The sequence below is a fragment of the Thalassophryne amazonica genome, chromosome 13, assembly GCF_902500255.1.
Source record: "Thalassophryne amazonica chromosome 13, fThaAma1.1, whole genome shotgun sequence".
Lineage (NCBI taxonomy): Eukaryota > Metazoa > Chordata > Actinopteri > Batrachoidiformes > Batrachoididae > Thalassophryne > Thalassophryne amazonica.
In genome coordinates this window covers 37,007,097-37,027,921 of record NC_047115.1, presented here as the reverse complement: position 1 = coordinate 37,027,921, position 20,825 = coordinate 37,007,097, and the positions used below count along the sequence as shown (strand labels likewise).

Genomic DNA, 20,825 nt, shown 5'->3' with positions numbered 1-20,825 from the left:
TGTTTTTTATTTTTTGGCACTTTATACTGGCAGCTCCTTAAAGCTTTAGCAACAAAGTAGCTTTTACCACAAGATATTGTCGTGAATGAGCGTTTGGACTGTGTCCAGCACATATGCTTTTATTTAGAGGGCTCTAAAACTTTGAGAAGGGAGTGAGGATGACTCTGACTTTTCCATACACAGGACGTCTTAAGAAATATTAAACTTTAGTGTATAGTTTTCAAACACACTCCGGCCACAGAAGCTCCTGGCTACAGCATGTTGGTCTGATGGAGTCATAGTACATTTATGTGTACTTAGAATTTGCAGCATGATTTTCCTTTGGTGTGACCTTGTGAAAAAAACACACCGTACAATTTCAAACAGTAATGTAAATAAGTAGTTAGACACTGACACAACTTTTGTAATTTTGTCTCTGTACGCCACGACAAACTGAGTTGAAATAAAACAGTAGAGATGTGTGTAGACTTTCATCTTTAAAGCTACACTATGTAGTATTTAGTGTCACCATTTAGTGTTGTTCATGATGTTGGTGGCACAACATACGTCCTCCAGCTGAGTTGCGAGTACACAGTGGTCAGCTGTTCCAGCTGGACATTCCAGCTGTCCAGATGTGCACTGGACAGTGATCGCACCCCAGCCACCTCAATGAAACATTCCTCGTGACATCTGTTGTTTGGGCGGCGCGACACACTCACATACCACATGTGGTGTGGGGGACCACACACACACTCGCGTGCCACATGTGTTTGGGTGGGGTGGGGACACTCGCACACCACATGTGTTGTGGAAGGCACACTTGCATGACATATGGTTGCTTGGTAACAGCACACTCGTGGGGCACTTAGACATTTGTACAGTGTAGCTCAAATGTGGTCGCCTGCTCTCTACTCTCGTGCCGGCTGCGCGAATAGCCCCATGTTTTCTAAGTGCCCTGCGAGTGTGTGTTGGATGTTCATGGGTGGTATCTGGACTCTGGCCGACACCTACCGTGAGGGGGAAAATGCCCTCCCTGTCATTTGGCCGCTGGTGCCAAGGCTCCCTTGATTGTGTCATTCGGCCACGGTACGGACATGGGTGATGATTTCATGCAGCATATAGTGCCGCGGCACGATATTCTGACCTGCATAACACATGCCATGTGAATGCTGCGAACACGATCAGCTGACAATGCGACCTCATCTTGCCTGCCGTTGGAATGGGTTACAGGCTCGAGCAGCACGCAAAGTGCACTAATGGTTGTGGCAACAGCTGTTCGAGGCGGCTCCGTCTTTTTACGAGTGGCATGCGATTCCTCCTTCATGCGCCAGTCGGCTTTAATCGTGTTATGTGTGAAGGCGCCCTTACTGAGCCGGTGCCTTGGTCTCAGTTGTAGGTTCTGTCAAAATTTAGCTTGATATTATTGTCTCTGAGTCAAAATATGATTCTGTATTCACTGACCACATGACCTGATTAATAAGCAAATCTGGTTGTTGTTGCAATGGTAATCATTGACCCTCTGTGCCAAGCTCGATCCATTGGGTCCTAGAGCCTCATAATAGTATGAGATGTCTTTGGATGAGTCATAGTACAGCTTCTAAATTTTCAGTACTTTGGGTCACACTTATACATTCATTGGCTTTGTGTGAATGTTAGAGCAGATACAAGGTTCTATTGGGTGAATTATAAAATTTTGAATAGGTGTGCACCCTCTTATGGAACACAATCCTTTTGTACCATCTCCTACCCTGGGCTCTCAGGGATGCAGGAGCACTTTGTGTTCCTTGAGATAACATAAATTGGCAGACTATAGAGTTTTTGCTTTTGTTCCAATTATGTTGGGAGATAACAGAAAGTCATATTCTGTTGAATACTTTCCAGCTAAACTACCTGTGTTCTGTTACGTACTATTAATATATGGTACATGAATAAATGAGCCATATTTCTAGTGCTTTTCTGTTTGAAGCAGTGTGTACAATGACTACCTCCATTCACACACACACACACACACACACACAACACACACACACACACACACACACACACACACACACACACACACACACACACACACACACACACACACACACACACACACACACACACACACACACACACACACTTCGTACTTTATATATGCAGGACTGTAATTGTTGTTGTTATTAAGGCTTATGAGATTAAGTGGAAAATGTTTGGACAGATGGATGCACATGTATTTGTTTGCGGAATTAAAATGACTGCTGAGGTAATTGAGGATTTGTAAGAGCAGTTACATGTTAAAAAAAAACTACAGCAACCACACTAAAGTTTAGTTTGCTTATTGGTTCTGTGATGACATTGCAGAGGATTTGTGTTGCCGTCTAATCAGGCATCTTGGACTTGCGCTAGTATGAGTTTCTGTCAGGGGCAAGGCATTTCCAGTCTTGATGAATCACCACATGCCTTCAGTAAGTGCATGATTGTGAAATATTGTGACCTGATCGGGTACACTGATGCTTTTATCTCATGCTTAACTGTGTCAACAATCATTTTGATGGCATTTACAGGACTGGATCAAGTTTGGTGGACTTGTATTAACCCTAACCTTAAACTCCTGTGGAGGGAGGTGGGCTTGGTCAGGGTCAATGCTTTCAGCTAACTGCTGTTGTCTTCACCTGATGATGTGCTGCTGCTGCAACTGTTTCTGTGAAATTACATTGAAACAGAAAACGAGTTGAGGGAAAGTTGTGAGAACATGATGTTGCCTTGAACTTCTCAGGACATGAAAGAGAATTACAGTTATTTCTTTTTTTAACCTTCACAGTTGGGGAGCCTTTTCCCTTTCAGAGCCGGGTAGCTTCTCTAGTTGGCATCCCCTGGTGCAATGCTACGTTTCGTACCGACGCTTAACTGTGGATGACGTCTACACGCTCTAAACAAATGTGTCATGGGTTTAGTGTGTATATCTTAAATTGAAGAACCTGAAGAGATATTTGTACAAAATTGTTCACAGTTTGAAAAGAGTTGCCACAAAGGTTGACAGTTCATTTGAAAAAACCTTTTGATCACGAAACGGGAATTTCTACATGTAATTATTTGGGACTTACACACACACACACACACACACACACACACACACACACACACCACAACACACACACCACACACACACACACACACACACACACACACACAAAAACCCTGCAGTTTTAATGGGTTTTTCTTAGTAGAATCAAAGTAAAATATGGAAGGCAGAATAAATTAAATTAAATAATTTTGCTGCTTAATAACACCAAAGTGTTTTAATTAAGTTGATTCAATGTAATTAATCTTGGAGAGGGCAAAAGGGCAAAGCAAATCGAGTATACTGAACAACTAAAGTAAATACTAAACTTGAGTTAGTCTTATTATAAAAGTCTCATGGCATTACTCAATGACTGAATTTTAATTCCTTAAAAAGATCCATGCAAATTGTTACATTTTTTTTAAAGTTGAGTTAGTATATTCTTTCATTTTTAAGAGTGCAGAATACATTTCAAGCCTCACTGGATTGTTCACTTTCACTTGTGTTTGTCTTGTACTTCACTAAGTAGCCATTGAGAAGTAATCCTTGTCCATATTGTGCATGAGGTGTACCTGATTTTTTTCAGGTACATTTCTCACCTGTACAAGTCCTACTGGAAAACACAGGTAATATGACTGGCTGGTATTTAAAGGGATTTAATGACTTTTAAGGCATTAGCTCATGTTCCTTTCCAGTTAAAATGGCTTAATTTGCTTGTTATGGGGAATATCAGGTAGACAATAACTGTGCACAGTAAGTGCTAATTTGGATTCCCTACACGCACTCACTGATATCCTCCCAGTGGATTCTAGTATTTGTCATGGATGTTCTGGCACCTGCTATGATCAGTAGTTGCAGGGATTGAGCATTGGGTAAGGTTGCAGAGTCCAGCAACTTTGTGGTTACTGACTTTGACTTGCAGATGACACTGTGACCGTATTGAATCAGTCTGAAGACCACAGCTGAGGACATGATTTTCTGTGATTCCTGGACTCAGCCATCAGTAGTGTATTTGTATATGGTAAAAGTGTCCAAACATGTTGAGAGATTCACTAATCTCAGTAGTGGCATCATGCCTAGTGGAGCTTGACCTATGAGGTGGAGGAGACATTCACCTCACAGGACTGAGGTGTTTGGTGATTCTGATATCTTTGCAGAAGAAAAAAGTCCAAGTCTTTAGGGCCCTGCTGCTTCCAGTCTTACCTTGTGGTTGTGAGACTTGGATTTTCAGCAAGGACTTAAGATGATACGAGGTCTGTCCAAAAAGTAACGGACCTTTTTATTTTTTTCAAAAACTATATGGATTTGAATCACGTGTGATTGCATCAGCCAAGCTTGAACCTTCGTGCGCATGCGTGAGTTTTTTCACGCCTGTCGGTTGCGTCATTCGCCTGTGAGCAGGCTTTGTGTGAGCAGTGGTCTACCCCCCTCGTCGGATTTTTATTGCGAGTAAAATGTCTGAATGATTTGGAGCTTTGCTGCATCAAATTTTTCCAGAAACTGTGAGAAACAGTTAGGTGGACACCATTCGGAAAATTCAGATAGCTTCAGGGACGATTTATGGGGATCACACAGATTAAGGAGTGCTCCAGCCGGTTTAAAGACCACCCACAGCAGCTGAGAGTGCGGCGCACTCCAAGTCGGCGATCGACAGGCTGAAACCCCGCTGAAACAACCAGATCATTTCCAAAGTGAAGGCTTTGTGATCCGGGACTTCGTCTGACTACACAGAACTAGGAAGAAGATGTGGACATCAGCACTTTTTCGGCACATTCCACTGTTACAGGAGTTTTTGTCATGGAAAAGAGAAGCAGATGAATTTGCGCGTCGGGAGGAGCCGCATGGCGCAAAGCAACGCCGTGATGAAGCCTCACAGGACATGTTCTGGCATGTCCCAGCTCATCCACAATTTCTCGGATAGTCACACGACTGAAAAGCCACCGAAAGCCGTCTGAAAGCCTCTGAAAGCCGTCCTGTGAGACCAACACGGAGGTGCTTTTGTCCGCGCCATTCCGCGGCTTTGTGGCGCATTCCTCTGCTTCTTCTTTCCATGACAAAAACTCCTGTAACAGTGGAATGTGCCGAAAAAGTGCTGATGTCCACGTCTTCTTCCTAGTTCTGTGGTAGTCAGACAACGTCCCGGATCAACAACGCCTTCACTTTGGAAATGATCTGGTTGTTTCAGCGGGGTTTCAGCCTGTCGATCACCGCTCGGAGTGCGCCGCGCTCTCAGCCGCTGTGGGCGGTCTTTAAACTGGCTGTAACACTCCTTAATCTGTGTGATCCCCATAACATCGTCCCTGAAAGCCATCTGAATTTTCTGAATAGTTTCCACCTAACTGTCTCTCACAGTTTCTGGAAAAATTTGATGCAGCAAAGCTCCAAATCATTCAGACATTTTACTCGCAATAAAAATCCAACGAGGGGGGTAGACTACTGCTCACACAAAGCCTGCTCACAGGCGAAGGACGCAACCGACAGGCGTGAAAAAACTCAAGCATGCGCACGAAGGTTCAAGCTTGGCTGATGCAATCACACATGATTCAAATCCATATAGTTTTGAAAAAAATAAAAAGGTCCATTACTTTTTGGACAGACCTAGTACCCTGGATTTCTTTGATACCAGGTTCTTTTCAGCTTGGGACTCCGACGAGGGCGGTTGCATCTCCTCCACTGTCCCTTATCTCTGTTCTCTGCTTTTAACCTTCAAGTCCCTACTTCACCAGACTGTGAATTCCTCAAATTATATTGGATTCTGGATCTATTCACTACTATTGGATTAACCATGGAATTGATCAGCTGGTCTCTGAACGCTATTCACACCATTTTTTCTACAAGAAGGTCAGGACCGGTGGATCCTACCTGCCCAGATGGAATGTATAATGCGGGCTATGTTCTCGACTCCTGGAGTTCCTGGCGTGTGGCATGCTTGGCGCCTTTCTCCGTTTCCTCGAGGATTTATTCATATTTGGTCTTATGGTAGCAGGGCTGGTACTTTTTGGCTTATGTGCAGCCCTGATCTACAGGAAAATTGGCAAGACGGCAGCATCAAGAACCACGCCCCTCGCTTGTCCGTCATGATTAATAAGGTTGGCAAGGCAGTGCATTCTCAGACTGCGATGACTCTTGAACTCAGACGCAAATTGGATGACATCTTGGAGCAGATGCATGCCTTGCAGTTGAAGTTGAAGATTTCAGAGGCCAGTGAATATTCTTAATTCATAATTGGGAATAATCTTAATTCATTATTGGGATTTGGTTGTGCAAGTGGAACTGTTAAAAAGTGTTTTTCACTGCTCAAACCATAACATTACAGGCTTATCAAGCCTGAAGGTCAAATTGCCCGACTTGTTTTCCTCCAGAGGAACTTTTTTTTTTCGGCCTGGGGAACATTGGCTGTTTCTTATCTCAACTCACAAAGACAATAAACTGCTTTTCACAGGACTGAAGCATGCTCCATTCCCTCCCCCCCCCCGCCTCCTATCCCCCAGCAACACTCCCCTTTCCGGCGCCTGCTAACGTCACTCCCTTTCCCCTTCGGCGGGGGCGGTGCAGTTTTAGCTGCAGCCCACGTTCTTCCCCCCAATGGCATTGCATCTCAGTGTTGCTGCATGGCCTTCACCCACTTGCCTCAATTCGGATAACGGACTTCTTCAAACTTAGTGCACATAAACAATGTCAAATATGTATGTGCTGTCTTTAATTCTGATGTGTGCCATTATTACGGTAAATAAGTAATAATTATGGACTAATTGCTGTCTGAGGTAACTGGAGTGTAAACATAATTTCTCCACTGTGAGATCAATAAAGTATATCTCATATCTCATCTCCAGAGAATATTGGGGTCCCACTGGAATGACTTTGTGACAAATGAGCAGTGTCACAAGAGGTGCTTGCATTGAGCACTTCTTTCTTAAGCATGATCCAGTGTGCAAGTACCTCAGGGTTGTGGACCCTTCAATGGGGTAGCAGTTAGTTCCATTGGAAGATGGGATGGTGTGCCTGGTTTGTGGCATTAAGCTCCTAGTGCTGTTCTGTAGAGGGGTAGATGCAGTGACATGTGGCACCGGTGCTCCCAGACCTGTATGGTTTGATTTTGGTGTTATATTTTCCCCAAGATCTCAAACCATTTCCCATTTACATTGTCACTAAAAGTTTGAAAGCTAGACATTCAACTGGCATTCTTGTCACTAGTGTTAACATGTTCAGTGAAACAGTATTGCTAACCAGTTCATGAAATATAGGTGCCATTTCAAACATTTAGTAAAGATGATCCTCTGGTGTAATGGCATCTCTGATTAATTTAAACCCAAACTCTAACTCCTTACACTCCTACTGAGATACAGCAAGGAGTGATTTCCACTCATGTTTAAAAATAAATATTTAATTGGAGCAAACAGAGACTTAGGACTGCTGAGTAATTTACACCCAAGATCTGCTCTCTAGGCTCAGGAGTTACTGAACTTGGAGCAGTAGGTGATTTATTTATTGTAAAATATGTTACATTTGGACAGTGTTCTTTTCAGCTTATAGAAAAGTGTATCTTGCAAAGAATTTGACACCAGAATAAGGCCCCATGATCACTCATCTCTCAGATACATCACCATGTCTATGAAAGCATGCAGCGTTCATGTAATTCATGTCATTTTGGGTTAGTCAAGTCCTCGGGTTGCCACAGAAGTCATGTAATTTAATCTCTGTTGGTTCTGAAGTGGTGGCCACAAAAAACAAGCAATTTGCTGATGTCACTTTGGACTCTGACTAAAGGAACGAAAGACTTAATTGTAAGAATAATACAGATTAATCACTAATAATACACAGTCAGCTTGAAAAGGAAAGCAGAATGCAGAGCACACCTGGAGTTTCTCTTCCCAGTCACCTGCACATGTCAAATCACAGTGCCGTCATAGTACCTTCTTGTGTGTTTGTGTGCGTGTGGTACTGAAGATAAATGTCTGACATGCTGTTAAACTGATGGCCACTGGCTGTCTGCGTATGACAAGCTGTTTCAGACCACCCAGGCAGACTGCTGGTGGGTCTGCAGGGATATGGGGAGTATATGGGCTTATTTATAGGGTATGTGTGGGGGGTCGACACTTGGAATGGCGGATTGAGGAGGTGCACAGGATAGTCATGTGTTGCAGTCATGCCAAATATAAAGGAATAAATGAGTTACAGTGAGAAAAATGGTTTAAACTGAGCTCAGAAGGAGAAATTAGGAACATGTTGTATGAGTTTAAAAAAATTGAAAACACTCCAATGGTCTGCTGAAATTCAAAGCTATATTGTGTAGGATTTAGGATACAAGATTTTCTTGTAGTCAGGTCCAGATTGCATTATGCCATCACGGGTCACGATGCCTGTTTCCCTTTAATGTTTTGGAGTAGTTGCAGTAGTTACGGCCATAATTGGTGCCAGTTTGATTGCCAGATCCATTAATTGTTCAAAATTTCATCCCGGTTTCTCAAAATCATTGATAATACTTGGTAATTTCAGGGTATTCCATTGTCTTAATGGCATCAATCATATGCAAACTTCTTTAAATGGTGTTTGTCTTAGTGAGTACGGCTTGGAACTTGTGTGACTGTGCTCCATCGGGGTAAATATATGAAGTTAAAGTAGCATTTGTTGTGGTTTTGATCATGTCTGGCTGAGGACATAGCTCCTTTCTTTGTTTTCAGGCAGGTTGCCAGGTCTTGCACTTCATAAGCCAGCTGGATAAAGCAGTTTCATCCCGTTTTTTGCACTTTTTTGTATCGTAGTAGAATGGCACCCTGTGGATTTGCTCTGTTACATTTCTATTAATAAAAAACCCCTAAATCCAACACATTGGAGCTTTACATCCCAGGACTTAATTTTGTTACTTCTAATTACGTGTGTAAAATAATCATACATATTTTTGGGTGGCAGCATGGTGGCTTAGTGGTTAACACTGTTGCCTCACAGCAAGAAGGTTGTGGGTTTCAATTCCCACCTGTGGCCTTTCTGTGTGGAGTTTGCATGTTCCTTCCTTGTTTGCATGGGTTCTCTCCAGGTGCTCCGGGTTCCTCCCACGTCCAAAGACATGCATGATAGGGGAATTGAAAACCTTATATTGGCCCAAGTTGTGTGTGCGGTGTGGAATGGGTTTGTCTGTCTATATGTGGATCTGCAAGACTGGTGTCCTGTCCAGTGTGTACTCCGCTTCATGCCCTATGACTGCTGGAATAGGCTCCAGCCCCCCTGTGACCCTTAATTGGAGTAAGTGGATATAGAAAATGAATGGATGGATATCTTTGTGTAATTTTAAACATTAAAAAATTGAAAATTAAATAAAGCTTTAGTTACTTATTTACATTTTTATTCATTTTATTATTATCATTTTTATTATTTTATTGACCTCTTATAGCCCCACCTGCAGTACTTTCATGGCCCACCATGGAGCCATGGACAACACGTTGGCATTCACTGTTGTAGAATTGCTTATATTATAGTACCTCTTATACAGTGCAGATGGAAAGTATTCACAGCGCTTCACTTTTTCTACATTTTATGTTACAGCCTTAATTCCAAATTGGATGAAATTAATTTTTTCCCTCAAAATTCTATTTCAATTTCAATTTTCAATCTATTTTCATTTATATAGCGCCAAATCACAAAAAAGTTGCCTCAAGGCACTTCACACAAGTAAGGTCTATCCTTAACCCATAATAACCTCTAATGACAATGTGAAAAAAGTGTATTTTGAGATTTTTCTAAATTTATTTAAAAAAAAAAACCTAAGAAATCACATGCACATACGTATTCACAGCCTTTGACATGAAGCTCAAAATTGAGCTCAGCTGCATCCTGTTTCCACTAATCATCTTTGAGATGTTTCTACAGCTTAATTGCAGTCTACCTGGGGTAAATTCAGTTGATTAGACATGATTTGGAAAGGCACACACCTGTCTACATATAATGTCCCACAATAAGTATATGTCAGAGCACAAACCAAACATAACGTCAAAGTAATTGTCTGTAGGACTCCGAGACTTGATTGTCTCAAGGCACAAATCTGGGGAAGGGTACAGAAACATTTCTGCTGCTTTGAAGGTCCCATTGAGCATAGTGGCCTCCATCATCCATAAATGGAAGAAGTTCAGATCCACCAGGACTCTTCCTAGAATCTAAACAGAGCGATCGGGCAGAAGGGCCTTAGTCAGGAAGGTGACGAAGAACCCTATTTTCACGCTGTCAGAGCTCCAGCATTCCTCTGTGGAGACAGGAGAACCTTCCAGAAGGACAACCATCTCTGCAGCAATCCACCAATCAGGCCTGTATAGTAGAGTGGCCAGACAGAAGCCACTCCTTACTAAAAGGCACATGGCAGCCTGTCTGGAGTTTGACAAAAGGCAGCTGAAAGAACTCTCAGATCATGAGAAACCTCTCTGGTCTGATGAGACAAAGATTGAACTCTTTGGCGTGAATGCCATGCATCAATGTTTGGAGAAAACTAGACACCATCCCTACAGTGAAGCATGGTGGTGGCAGCATCATGCCGTGAGGATGTTTTTCAGTGGCAGGAACTGAGAGAGTAGTCAGGATTGAGGGAAAGATGAATGCAGCAATTACAGAGACATCCTGGATGAAAACCTGCTCCAGAGTGTTACTCGCCTCAGATGGGGTGAAACGGTTCATCTGTCAGCAGGACAATGACCAAAGTACAGAGGCAACATATCAAAGGAGTGGCTTCAGGACAACTCTGTGAATGTCCTTAGTGGCCCAGCCAGAGCCCAGATCTGAATCCGATTGAACATGTCTGGAGAGATCTGAAAATGGCTGTTGACCGACTCTCCCCATCCAACCTGATGGAGCTTGAGAGGTGCTGCAAGTGGAATGGGCAAAATTGCCCAAATTTACGTGCACCAAGCTTGTGGGATCATATTGAAGATGACATGAGACTTTTCTCAATTGTTGCCAAAGATCCATCAACAAAGTACTGAGCAAAACGGTGTGAATACTTACGTACATGTGATTTCTTAGTTTTATTTTTTTCACAAATTTTGCAAAAAATTAAAAAAATGTTTGTCATGTTGCTACTATGGGGTGTTGTGAGTAGAATTTTGAGGGAAAAATGGATTTCATCCACTTTGGAATAAGGCTGTAACGTAACAAAATGTGGAAAAAAGGGAAGCGCTGTGAATACTTTCCAGATGCATTGCATAACATTTATAAAAACCTACCAAGGACCAGTTCCACCAATCCAACAGTTACACTTCTGATGGCAAACACAGTATATCTTATTTTTCATGTAGTTTACCTAAATTGTAAATTTTTACTGCAATTAAATGTTGCCACTTAGAGCCACAGCTCTTTGAAAAGTGAAATCACAAAGGTTATACAAGTTTGCATCCAAACATTAATCACAATTGTTTTATTGGATTAAATTAGAATTTAAAAATAAAATATGAAAAAAAAATACGGATAGATAGCAATACAGTTCAAGTTTCAAGTTTGTGAATGCATAAATATACAAGGTCTATTAGAAAAATACCGACCTTATTATTTTTTTCAAAAACCATATGGATTTGAATCACGTGTGATTGCGTCAGACAAGCTTGAACCCTCGTGCGCATGCGTGAGTTTTCCACGCCTGTCATTGCGTCATTCGCCTGTGACAGGCTTTGAGTGAGGAGTGGTCCAGCCCCCTCGTCGGATTTTCATTGTCAGGAAATGGCGGAATGATTTGGGCTTTTTTTCCATCAGAATTTTTCACAAACTGTTAGAGACTGGCAGCTGGAAACCATTAGAAAAAATTTATCTGGCTTTCGGTGAAAATGTTCCGGGCTTGGTAGAGAATAAGGAGTGTTACTGTCGCTTTAAGGACAGCCCCCAGCGGCTGTGGGGCACGCCCGCGCTCCGAAGCCACCATCGAACAGGCTGACGACCATTTCATTTCTAACGGATGGCTGTCTGGATCCGTTACCATCATGTGCCATTTCTCTGGTTATCACAAGAGCTGGACATCAACCATTTTCTGGGCAGATTTCACTTTAACAGAGATTTTGTCATGGAAAGCCGAGCGGAGGCTTTGCTCGTCACGATGGATTCGCTACTGGAGCGAGACAAAACCACCTGCGTTTTGGTCTCACAGGACGGCTTTAAGATGGAGTTCAGACAGCTGTCGGTGGTTTTTCCATCGAGTGATTATCCGAGAAATTGTGGATGTGCCTGGACATGCCAGAACATGTCCCGTGAGGCTTCATCACGGCGTTGCTGTGCGCCATGCGGCACCGCTGTGATGCGCGGAATTCCTCCACACGTCTGTCTCAATGTGCCGAAAAGTGCTGATGTCCACGTCTTTTCACAATTCCTGTGCTGGTCAGACGACGTCCCGGATAAAACACAGCGTCCAGTTTGGAAATGATGACACATTCCACTGTAACAGGAGTTTTTGTCATGGAAAGAGGAGCGCCCCACAGCCACTGGGGCAGTCCTTAAAGCGACAGTAACACTTCTTATTCTCTACCAAGCCCGTAACATTTTCACCGCAAGCCAGATAAATTTTTCTAATGGTTTCCAGCTGCCTGTCTCTAACAGTTTCTGAAAAAATTCTGATGGAAAAAAAGTCAAATCATTCCGCCATTTCCTGACAATGAAAATCTGACGAGGGAGCTGGACCACTCCTCACTCAAAGCCTGCTCACAGGCGAATGACGCAACTGACAGGCGTGGAAAAACTCACGCATGCGCACGAGGGTTCAAGCTTGTCTGACGCAATCACACGTGATTCAAATCCATATGGTTTTTGAAAAAATAATAAGGTCGGATACTTTTCTAATAGACCTCGTACACTCACCAGCCACTTTATTAGGTACACCTGTTCAGTTGCTTGTTTAGGTAATTAAGGTAATTTAGGTCTGAAGAGATGTCAGAGGAGAACGGACAGACTGGCTGAATGGACGACTGTGTGATGCTGTCATGTCAATATCGACAAACATGAACAATAGGCAGTTCTGAAGGCAAAGGAGGGTCCAACCCAGTACTAGCAAGGTGTACCTAATAAAATGGCTGGTGAGTGTATTTTTATTTTACTGTGACTTAACACCTGCAGTAGATAAAAGCAGTTGATATTTAGCTGCATGTGCACCATATGTTTAACTGCTTCAGAAAAATTCATGAAATTCACCTCCTATTTCATCTACTGTTCTGTCTACAACAGACAAAGCAAATTCTATATACAAATGCCAGGCCCAAAATCAAAGTGATGATTTTAAACAATTACCAAAGATTTACCACAGGGAATCAATTGAAAACATCAACATTGCAATAAAACATCGAAATTTTCTGGGGAGCATTTTTAAAGGATGTCAACGTGTGTTTTTCTATTTAAAAACCACCTTGAACGCTTGGTGAGCAGTTTGTGGTCCACGGAGGTAATCAACTCATCAATGGCAACACCGCCATTATGCTCTCTCAGTTCTGACTCTTCATTTCCTGTTTCACCCCATTGTGGTGGATGAAAGGATGTACAACTTGACATAATGATTGAAGTATTTTTTACAATTTGTTGTGGAAAATTTGTGTGTCAAAACCTATACACACACATATATGCACCCAAAGACTGCTGGATGCATTGTGTGAAGTGATCATGTTTTATTGTCTGTGAAAGCAGATCAGAACCACTGATATAGACTTATTGCTGAAATCTGTGAGCCACATGTTGCTGCATACAGCCATCCTTAAGTAAGCAAAGCGTGTACAGCACCTGGTGAAAATTATGGAACATATAGAGGATTCTTGTTTCACAATAAGTAAAGAAATCACAGATTTGAAAAAAAAAAAAAACATTCAATTGATAAATACTCTGGCTTCATTAAGCATACCGCAGACAAAACAAATTTAATGTAATGACTTTACATATTGTTTTCTAGATCCAGGAAAGGAAAGGAGAAAAAAATGTAGTCACTCAGTATTCAGGAAAAAAAAATGTTATTGCATTGTCCTTTGCATTCATAAAACAAATACTGCAAATGCTAAAATGCAAATTAGGCTGAAATTAAAAATGTGCTATGAATGGCATTTTAAACATGAATATAGCAGCCAACAATGATTTTGTTTTGGAAAAATTAAGAAGCTTAATGACATTCTCTCCAGAGAATGCAGCAACACTCCCTCTGTGCTCTGTGATTTTCTGTCCCATTGTTTATTCTCAGTGTGGCCAAATGTGCATGTTTAGTACATCATGAGCTTCCCATGTCCATGTGAGTCCTGCCATATAAAACCGTTGCCCCTCCCCATGTTTGTATATAAAAAAAAAAACAACAAAAAAACAGCAGTACTCGTTGCAAAGCTGTTAAATTTTTTTTAAAGATGACAGATGGAAACGACTTTTCAGAAACACATCAAAAATCCATCAAAAATCAAATTTAGAGTCTAAAAATTCTTATAACCAAGAATAGTCATACTAGAAAACAAATATTTCTGGCATTTCCCACATAGAGACCTGTTAGACCCGTTAAAAGGCTCCAACTGCCATTTGTACTATGCAGTGCTGAATGGGGAGGAGTGATGTTTGAGGAGGCGTGGCTGAGGACACAGACTGTGAATGTTTGAACAACATTTAATGAGAGAAAAAAAATCATTCATGCACCTTTAAAAGAGACTACTTTACATAACGTAATGAACTCTTGGACTTGAAAGAAGGCATACCTCCAATAGCAATAGAGTTGTCATTTGGAGCAATGGAAAGGATGATAAAAATGTAGATCTTTTTGCGGCAAAATTGAGGAACCAGGCCAAGCCAAAAGCACAATATTTAATTTGTTTTAAAGATCTGTTTCATAAACATATCTCAAACAAATACATACATTGTATCAAATACATACATGTCAGTCTATGATTTGTTTATCATACATCCTCTGATGATTCGATAACTCTGTCAGGGGTGTACTCAGCGTATGTGTGTGTTCATTGCAGATATAGATGAATGTGCGACAGGCAGACACACATGTGGCCCTGAACAGACATGTTACAACACCAGAGGCTCCTACACCTGCCAGTGCCCTCCAGGCTACCAGAAGAATGGAGACCACTGTGTCGGTCAGTCACTGCCTTTCAGGGTTGCCTTCTTCACTCTTACGTATTCACATTACCAAAACTGTTGCACCATGGACACAACATTTCTGATAAAATTTCAACTAATTCATAGATTCACCAAGACTACACATGTATACCAACATAAGAATACATATAGATAAAATCATTGTCCAGTACTTTTGTACCTGACTTTATGCTTGAGTAATCCATGCAGATTCCCCAAATTAAGTTCAGTATTTGTGGTTTGATGTCAAAATTTTCCCAACATCCAGTCACAAGCTCTCTTGTACTGCTACTCTCTCTGTGGCAACAGTGGTAAATAGGATGAGGATATCAACTGGATATTAGCAAACCATTGCAATGACGACACAAAGCCAGACACTCTATAGGCACCTTGACACTTGCACGAATTTGATTGCCACACATGCCAATGAGTAAACTTGTTGTAAACTGTGTGTAAAGTATGTGCGGCTGCGTGCCAGTGCGCAAAGAAAATTTTTAAGTATTCACAAAATCTCTGACACATAAATTTTGTGCCACTTGAACATTGTGCAACCTATTTGAAAACACTGTGTGTCAATGCGTGTCATTGCACGCAGGGCGTCTGAACCTGAAATTAGATCATGAAGAGATGTTACATCTATGATGACCATAACTTTACAGATACATTATCTAACTCATAAGAAGGAATGAAATTGCAATTGTTTTACCAAGCCATTACAATAAATATATTATAAATAATTATCTTTGAGACAAGATTCCATTTTCCACCACATGATGAGCACGAGACAACCTATAGCTGTAGATAATTTCTCTGTGATTCTGGAAGCGATGAGAGAGTGGTGTCATCATCCAAGTTGTGAGGGCAAATGATATGATACAGGCTTTATTTTATATAGTGTGGCATCAAGTGGGAGAAAGTGGGAGGCATTGGCACAACGAATTGTGTGGCAGTGCGCGGATCAAATTTGTGCAAGTGTCAAGGTGGGTTTTGTTCACTGCTTCAGTTAATGGGTGTAAACTTGCTTGCCATATTGTGAGGGACTCTTCTGCATTATAAACAGATAAAAACAATGGATAAAACAATTTTTGGCTCACACATTGCAGTATATTTCAAAATTATCACCTGATTTTCATGAATTATGGCTTATTGATTAAATTATATTTGAATTTCTCAGTATTATTCGTGGAGTTTGAAGCTTATAAAAAGATAATATAGGTTTTGTTGTCAAGTTTGAGTGCATATCAATTAATGAAGAAATTATTTGTGACAGTTGTGAAATTTATGCACAATTTTAGGTCAGCAAATACTTGTGGCAAACAATTATGCTAAATCAGCACACAATTATTGACAGAGAATGTAAGAGTTTTTTTTTAGTTACGGGAGCGCATAGTCAATCTGCTGTGTATGGTGGCTAAGAGAGGTCACGACACTTCCAAATTAAGATGAAAACACCTGCATAAATTCAACAACAGGTAGCTGTATAAAAAAACATCTTGCAAAGACTGAAAATTCTCATAAACAGAACACAAATATGACCAACAGCACATGCTATGATTTAATTTCATAATGAGTCTCCTGCCAATTTGCACAATACATCCAAAACATGTCTTGCAAAGTTCCACATCAGAAGTACTCACAGCACAAAAAGAGGTTTCTGTTCAGAGGACCTGTTTCAATGCATTGTATATAAAACTATAATATGTGAAAATATAGATAATTTAGGAACAAATTCATCAATAAAATAAATAAACTTACTCAGATCTCCCAACCAGGTAGAGGCAAATATAATAGAGCGCTGCAATGCACTGAACATTCTGTCAATTAAAGTTCTCCAAACAGAAACCTTTTTTTTTGTATTGTTAGTAGATAATGTATATTTTGTTACGGAGCTTTGCAATGTGAATTTGCAACTGACACATCATGAAATTAAATTAGTGCTTGTGCTGCAGGTTTTATTTGTGTTCTGTGTTTGAAAGTGTTTCATTGAAATGCAAGATTTTTTTAATGCAACGACTTTTTGTTGAATTGATGCAGGTGTTTTGTATTTGTTTTCTACATTAGCTATTGCGTTAATATGGAAGTGTTGTGGGCTCTACCAGCCATTGTAGCTGCATATTGATGCCATTTGAATTCAGTTTTAAAGTAGAATTTGAGTACATTTCATGTCATTCTTGTGAAGCTATGTGAATGTGAAATCGGCTCTTTTGTAACACATTTAGTAATAACTAAACCGACTGTCATATGTATTTACATGTCAAACAGTATCAACCATTTCCTAAGTCTTTGTCTCTTAATGGGGTTTAGAGGATGAAAACAGTCAATCTTAGTCAATCTTACTATTTGAGATACACCCAGAAAAAACATAAAGGAATCCTGCTCTGTCACATTAGAATCAAGTCACAGCGGCAGTTTTTCCTTTACTTCATGCAACTGGTTGTCGACTGATGTTTGCACATTAATGAGTGTAACTGCCACTCATCTGACCCGTGTGCCTGCATACTGTACGTGTGTTTGTCCTGCAGACAGAGACGAGTGTACCCTTACACACTACTGCATGCACAGATGTGTGAACACCTTGGGCTCATACTACTGCGAGTGCAATGTAGGTCACAAGTTGGCCAGCAACAACCACAGCTGTATTGGTAAGTCCTAAAGCTGTGCGTATAAAACATCAAACGCTGAACATATTTTTCTTTGATGCTTTGTGATTCAAAGGAAGCTGTTCAGACCTTTTGCTCAAGTGTTGTACAGGCACTTGATCCACTGCCAACGTGATGTTTCACTGATTTGTGCACCTGTTGGTCTTTGATTTCAAAAGTTGGAAAGCCATAACAAGACTTAGAGGGTACCTGTTGTCAAAAATAATGTGGAATCACTGAATAATGCTTTCAAAAACAAATCATCTTCATGAAACGACCTGTTTCTGTGCGTGTTGCTTGAAATGGAATTATTGGTTGCTACAGCCTCTCTTCTTACTTTGGGGTGGTTGGGGGGTCCACTCACTGTCTCTCTCCTGCTGATCATATATATATGTGTGAGTCACAGAGCATAGACTGGCTCAGTGGGTGTGCCCGACAGAGTTAGCAGGAGTTGAGATTTGGACATCTGTAAAATATGTCACAGAACTCTAAAAAGTACCAATTCAGGCCTAAATTTTCTTAAAGCTGGAAATTTTTATGTGGACAATCATACAACCCAAAAATCAGAAAAAGCTGGGCCATTAAGCAAAAATAAATAAATAAATAGACATAAAAATCCACACAGTGATTGTATGTAATTGCCGTCAGTATGAGGTATGAAACCAAGATATTTCGTGTTTGGTTTGGTCAACTTCATTTAATTTCTTAAAATACATCTATTCCTGTATTTCAGACCTGCAACATATTCCAAAAAAAGTTGGGCCTGGGGAAATTTAGGGCTAGTAATGAGGTAAAAAAAAACAAACAAATAATATTATTTCAAACAGGTGATGTCAACAGGTGATAGTAATCATGATTTGGTACAAGAGCAGTATCCACAAAAGAGTCTTTGAGGAGCAAAAATGGGCAGAGGATCTCCAGTTTGTCAACAAATATGTGAGAAAATTACGGAAATGCTTAAAAACAATGTTCCTTAAAGAAAGATGGGAAGGTACGTATTTGCCTATTTCTCCTTCAACAGTCTTCTTCCTCTTTTGGCTGCCCTTGTTAGGGGTCACCACAGCAGAACAATGGTTTCCATCTCAGCCTGTCCTCTGTATCTTCCTCTGTCACACCAACCACCTGCATGTCATCCCTCAGCATATCTATAAACCTCATCTTTGGCCTCCTTCTTCTCTTCCTGCCTGGTGGCTCCATCCTCTGCATCCTTCTCCCTACATACCCTGGGTCCTTCAGTCTTCACTCTGACTTTGTCCCCAACCCATTCTATCTCCATGTCTCCAGGTTAGTCTCAGCCTGCTCTCTACTCTCACTGCAGATCAGTTTGTCGACAAACAATCAAAATGCTTGGCTTCAATCGCACGCAGAAATATTTGTTGAAGTGCTAATTATTCAATATGCATGAAAAAACACTGTTTAACAATGATTGAGAAATACACAGGTAACTATACCAACCTTATGATCACTTCTTCTGTTCTTTGTCCACCACGTTTTTCCCGCTTTGGTCTCCAGAAACGAGTCTGTTTTGTTCAGAATGGCGGAATTGTCACAGAGACTGCTGATGTTGTGTCTGCGAGTGATCTTCTTGTTACCGTAATCGTTCCAGTCGTCTCCAGTACGGAGATTTCAGTAATGGAAAACGATGTGTCAATTACCGATAGAGACATTTTAATTTCAAGAATAGGTGTATTTGCGACTGATTCGAGTGATCTTTTATCAGAAACTGCACATTTTATGGGGAAATGGGAGATGTTCCATCTGGATTGATCTTTTTCTTTCCATTTGTTAGGGTGGCCTGATACTTCTTTGCCACTCCAGACTTCCTCATACACTACAATACCACAACTCTTCTCTTTTCATACAATGCAAATTCTTCTGGCCTTCTCTATAGATCTCCATCAGCACTGTCAGAGCAAACATTGCATGTGTAGTGTGCTTTCTTGGCATGAAACCATATTGCTGTTCACAGATCTTCAACTCTTTTCTAAGCCTAGCTTCTCTAAGTCATCCTACAATTCACCATCAGGTGCTGTGTAGCACCTGCTACCACCTTACAATCTCCAATTTGTTTTAGGTTTCATCTCCTACAAAGAATGTAGTCCACTAATGTGCTCATTCCATCAATCTTATGCCGCCATGTGCGCCTCCTTTTACTTAAAGTAAATATTCATGACTGCCATTTCCACCCTTTTGGAAATATCTACTGCCATCTGCCTTTCCACATTCATCCCTTCGATACCATATCTATGCATTACTTCCTCATCACCTTTGTTCACCAACATCCTCATCCAGTCAACATCCAACATCCCACTCCAATCACCACTCTTTAATGCTTTCCACTATCTCATCTAATTCACTTCAGAATTTTTTTTTGCTATCATCTCACAACCTACCTGTGGGGCATGTGCATTAATGGCATTCATCATTCAATTCCCACCGTCACGCTCATCGAACCGTCAGACACCACCTCCAATACACTCTCAAAATACTTAATAATCATTTAAAATGACCCAACACTATTTCTCATCTCACCCACACCATGTTACAACAACTTGAACCCACCTCCGCTACTCCTGGCATTATTTGCCTTCCACTTAGTTTCTTGTACACACAGTATGTCTACCTTTCTCGTCTCCACCATATCTGCCAAATGTCTTCCGTTACCAGTCGTGCTGCCAGCATTCAAAGTCTCAACTCTCACTTTCCACCCTTCTAAATTTCCTCTTTTCTTGCTGTCCCCAGATATGTTGTCCTCCTCTTCTTCGTCTTCTTCTTTGCCCAGCAGTAGCCCAATTTCCGCTGGCATCTTATTGAGCAATAGCACCAGTGGCGGTGGGTGTTCCACCGGGCCTCAACCAATCTACAACCCTGGCAAAAATTATGGAATCACCGGCCTCAGAGGATGTTCATTCAGTTGTTTAATTTTGTAGAAAAAAAGCAGATCAGACATGACACAAAACAAAAGTCATTTCAAATGGCAACTTTCTGGCTTTAAGAAACACTATAAGAAATCAGGAAAAAAATTTTGGCAGTCAGTAATGGTTACTTTTTTAGACCAAGCAGAGGGAAAAAATATGGAGTCACTCAATTCTGAGGAAATA

At 41.0% G+C, this 20,825-nt stretch overlaps 1 protein-coding gene across 5 annotated transcripts in view; it reads left to right on the top strand.

The window, feature by feature from the left end:
• LOC117523238 (EGF-containing fibulin-like extracellular matrix protein 1) overlaps positions 1-20,825 on the top strand; it is a 57,557-nt gene that overhangs the window by 17,430 nt on the left and 19,302 nt on the right. For 3 of the 5 annotated variants that reach the window (XM_034184695.1, XM_034184698.1, XM_034184697.1), the window contains 2 exons: positions 14,962-15,084; positions 17,608-17,727. The exons of 1 other annotated variant lie outside the window; for it this stretch is intronic. In XM_034184695.1, the coding sequence (XP_034040586.1) occupies positions 14,962-15,084; positions 17,608-17,727 (243 nt within the window). The remainder of the gene's footprint in view (positions 1-14,961; positions 15,085-17,607; positions 17,728-20,825) is intronic. One more of the 5 variants, XM_034184699.1, reaches the window with a different exon arrangement.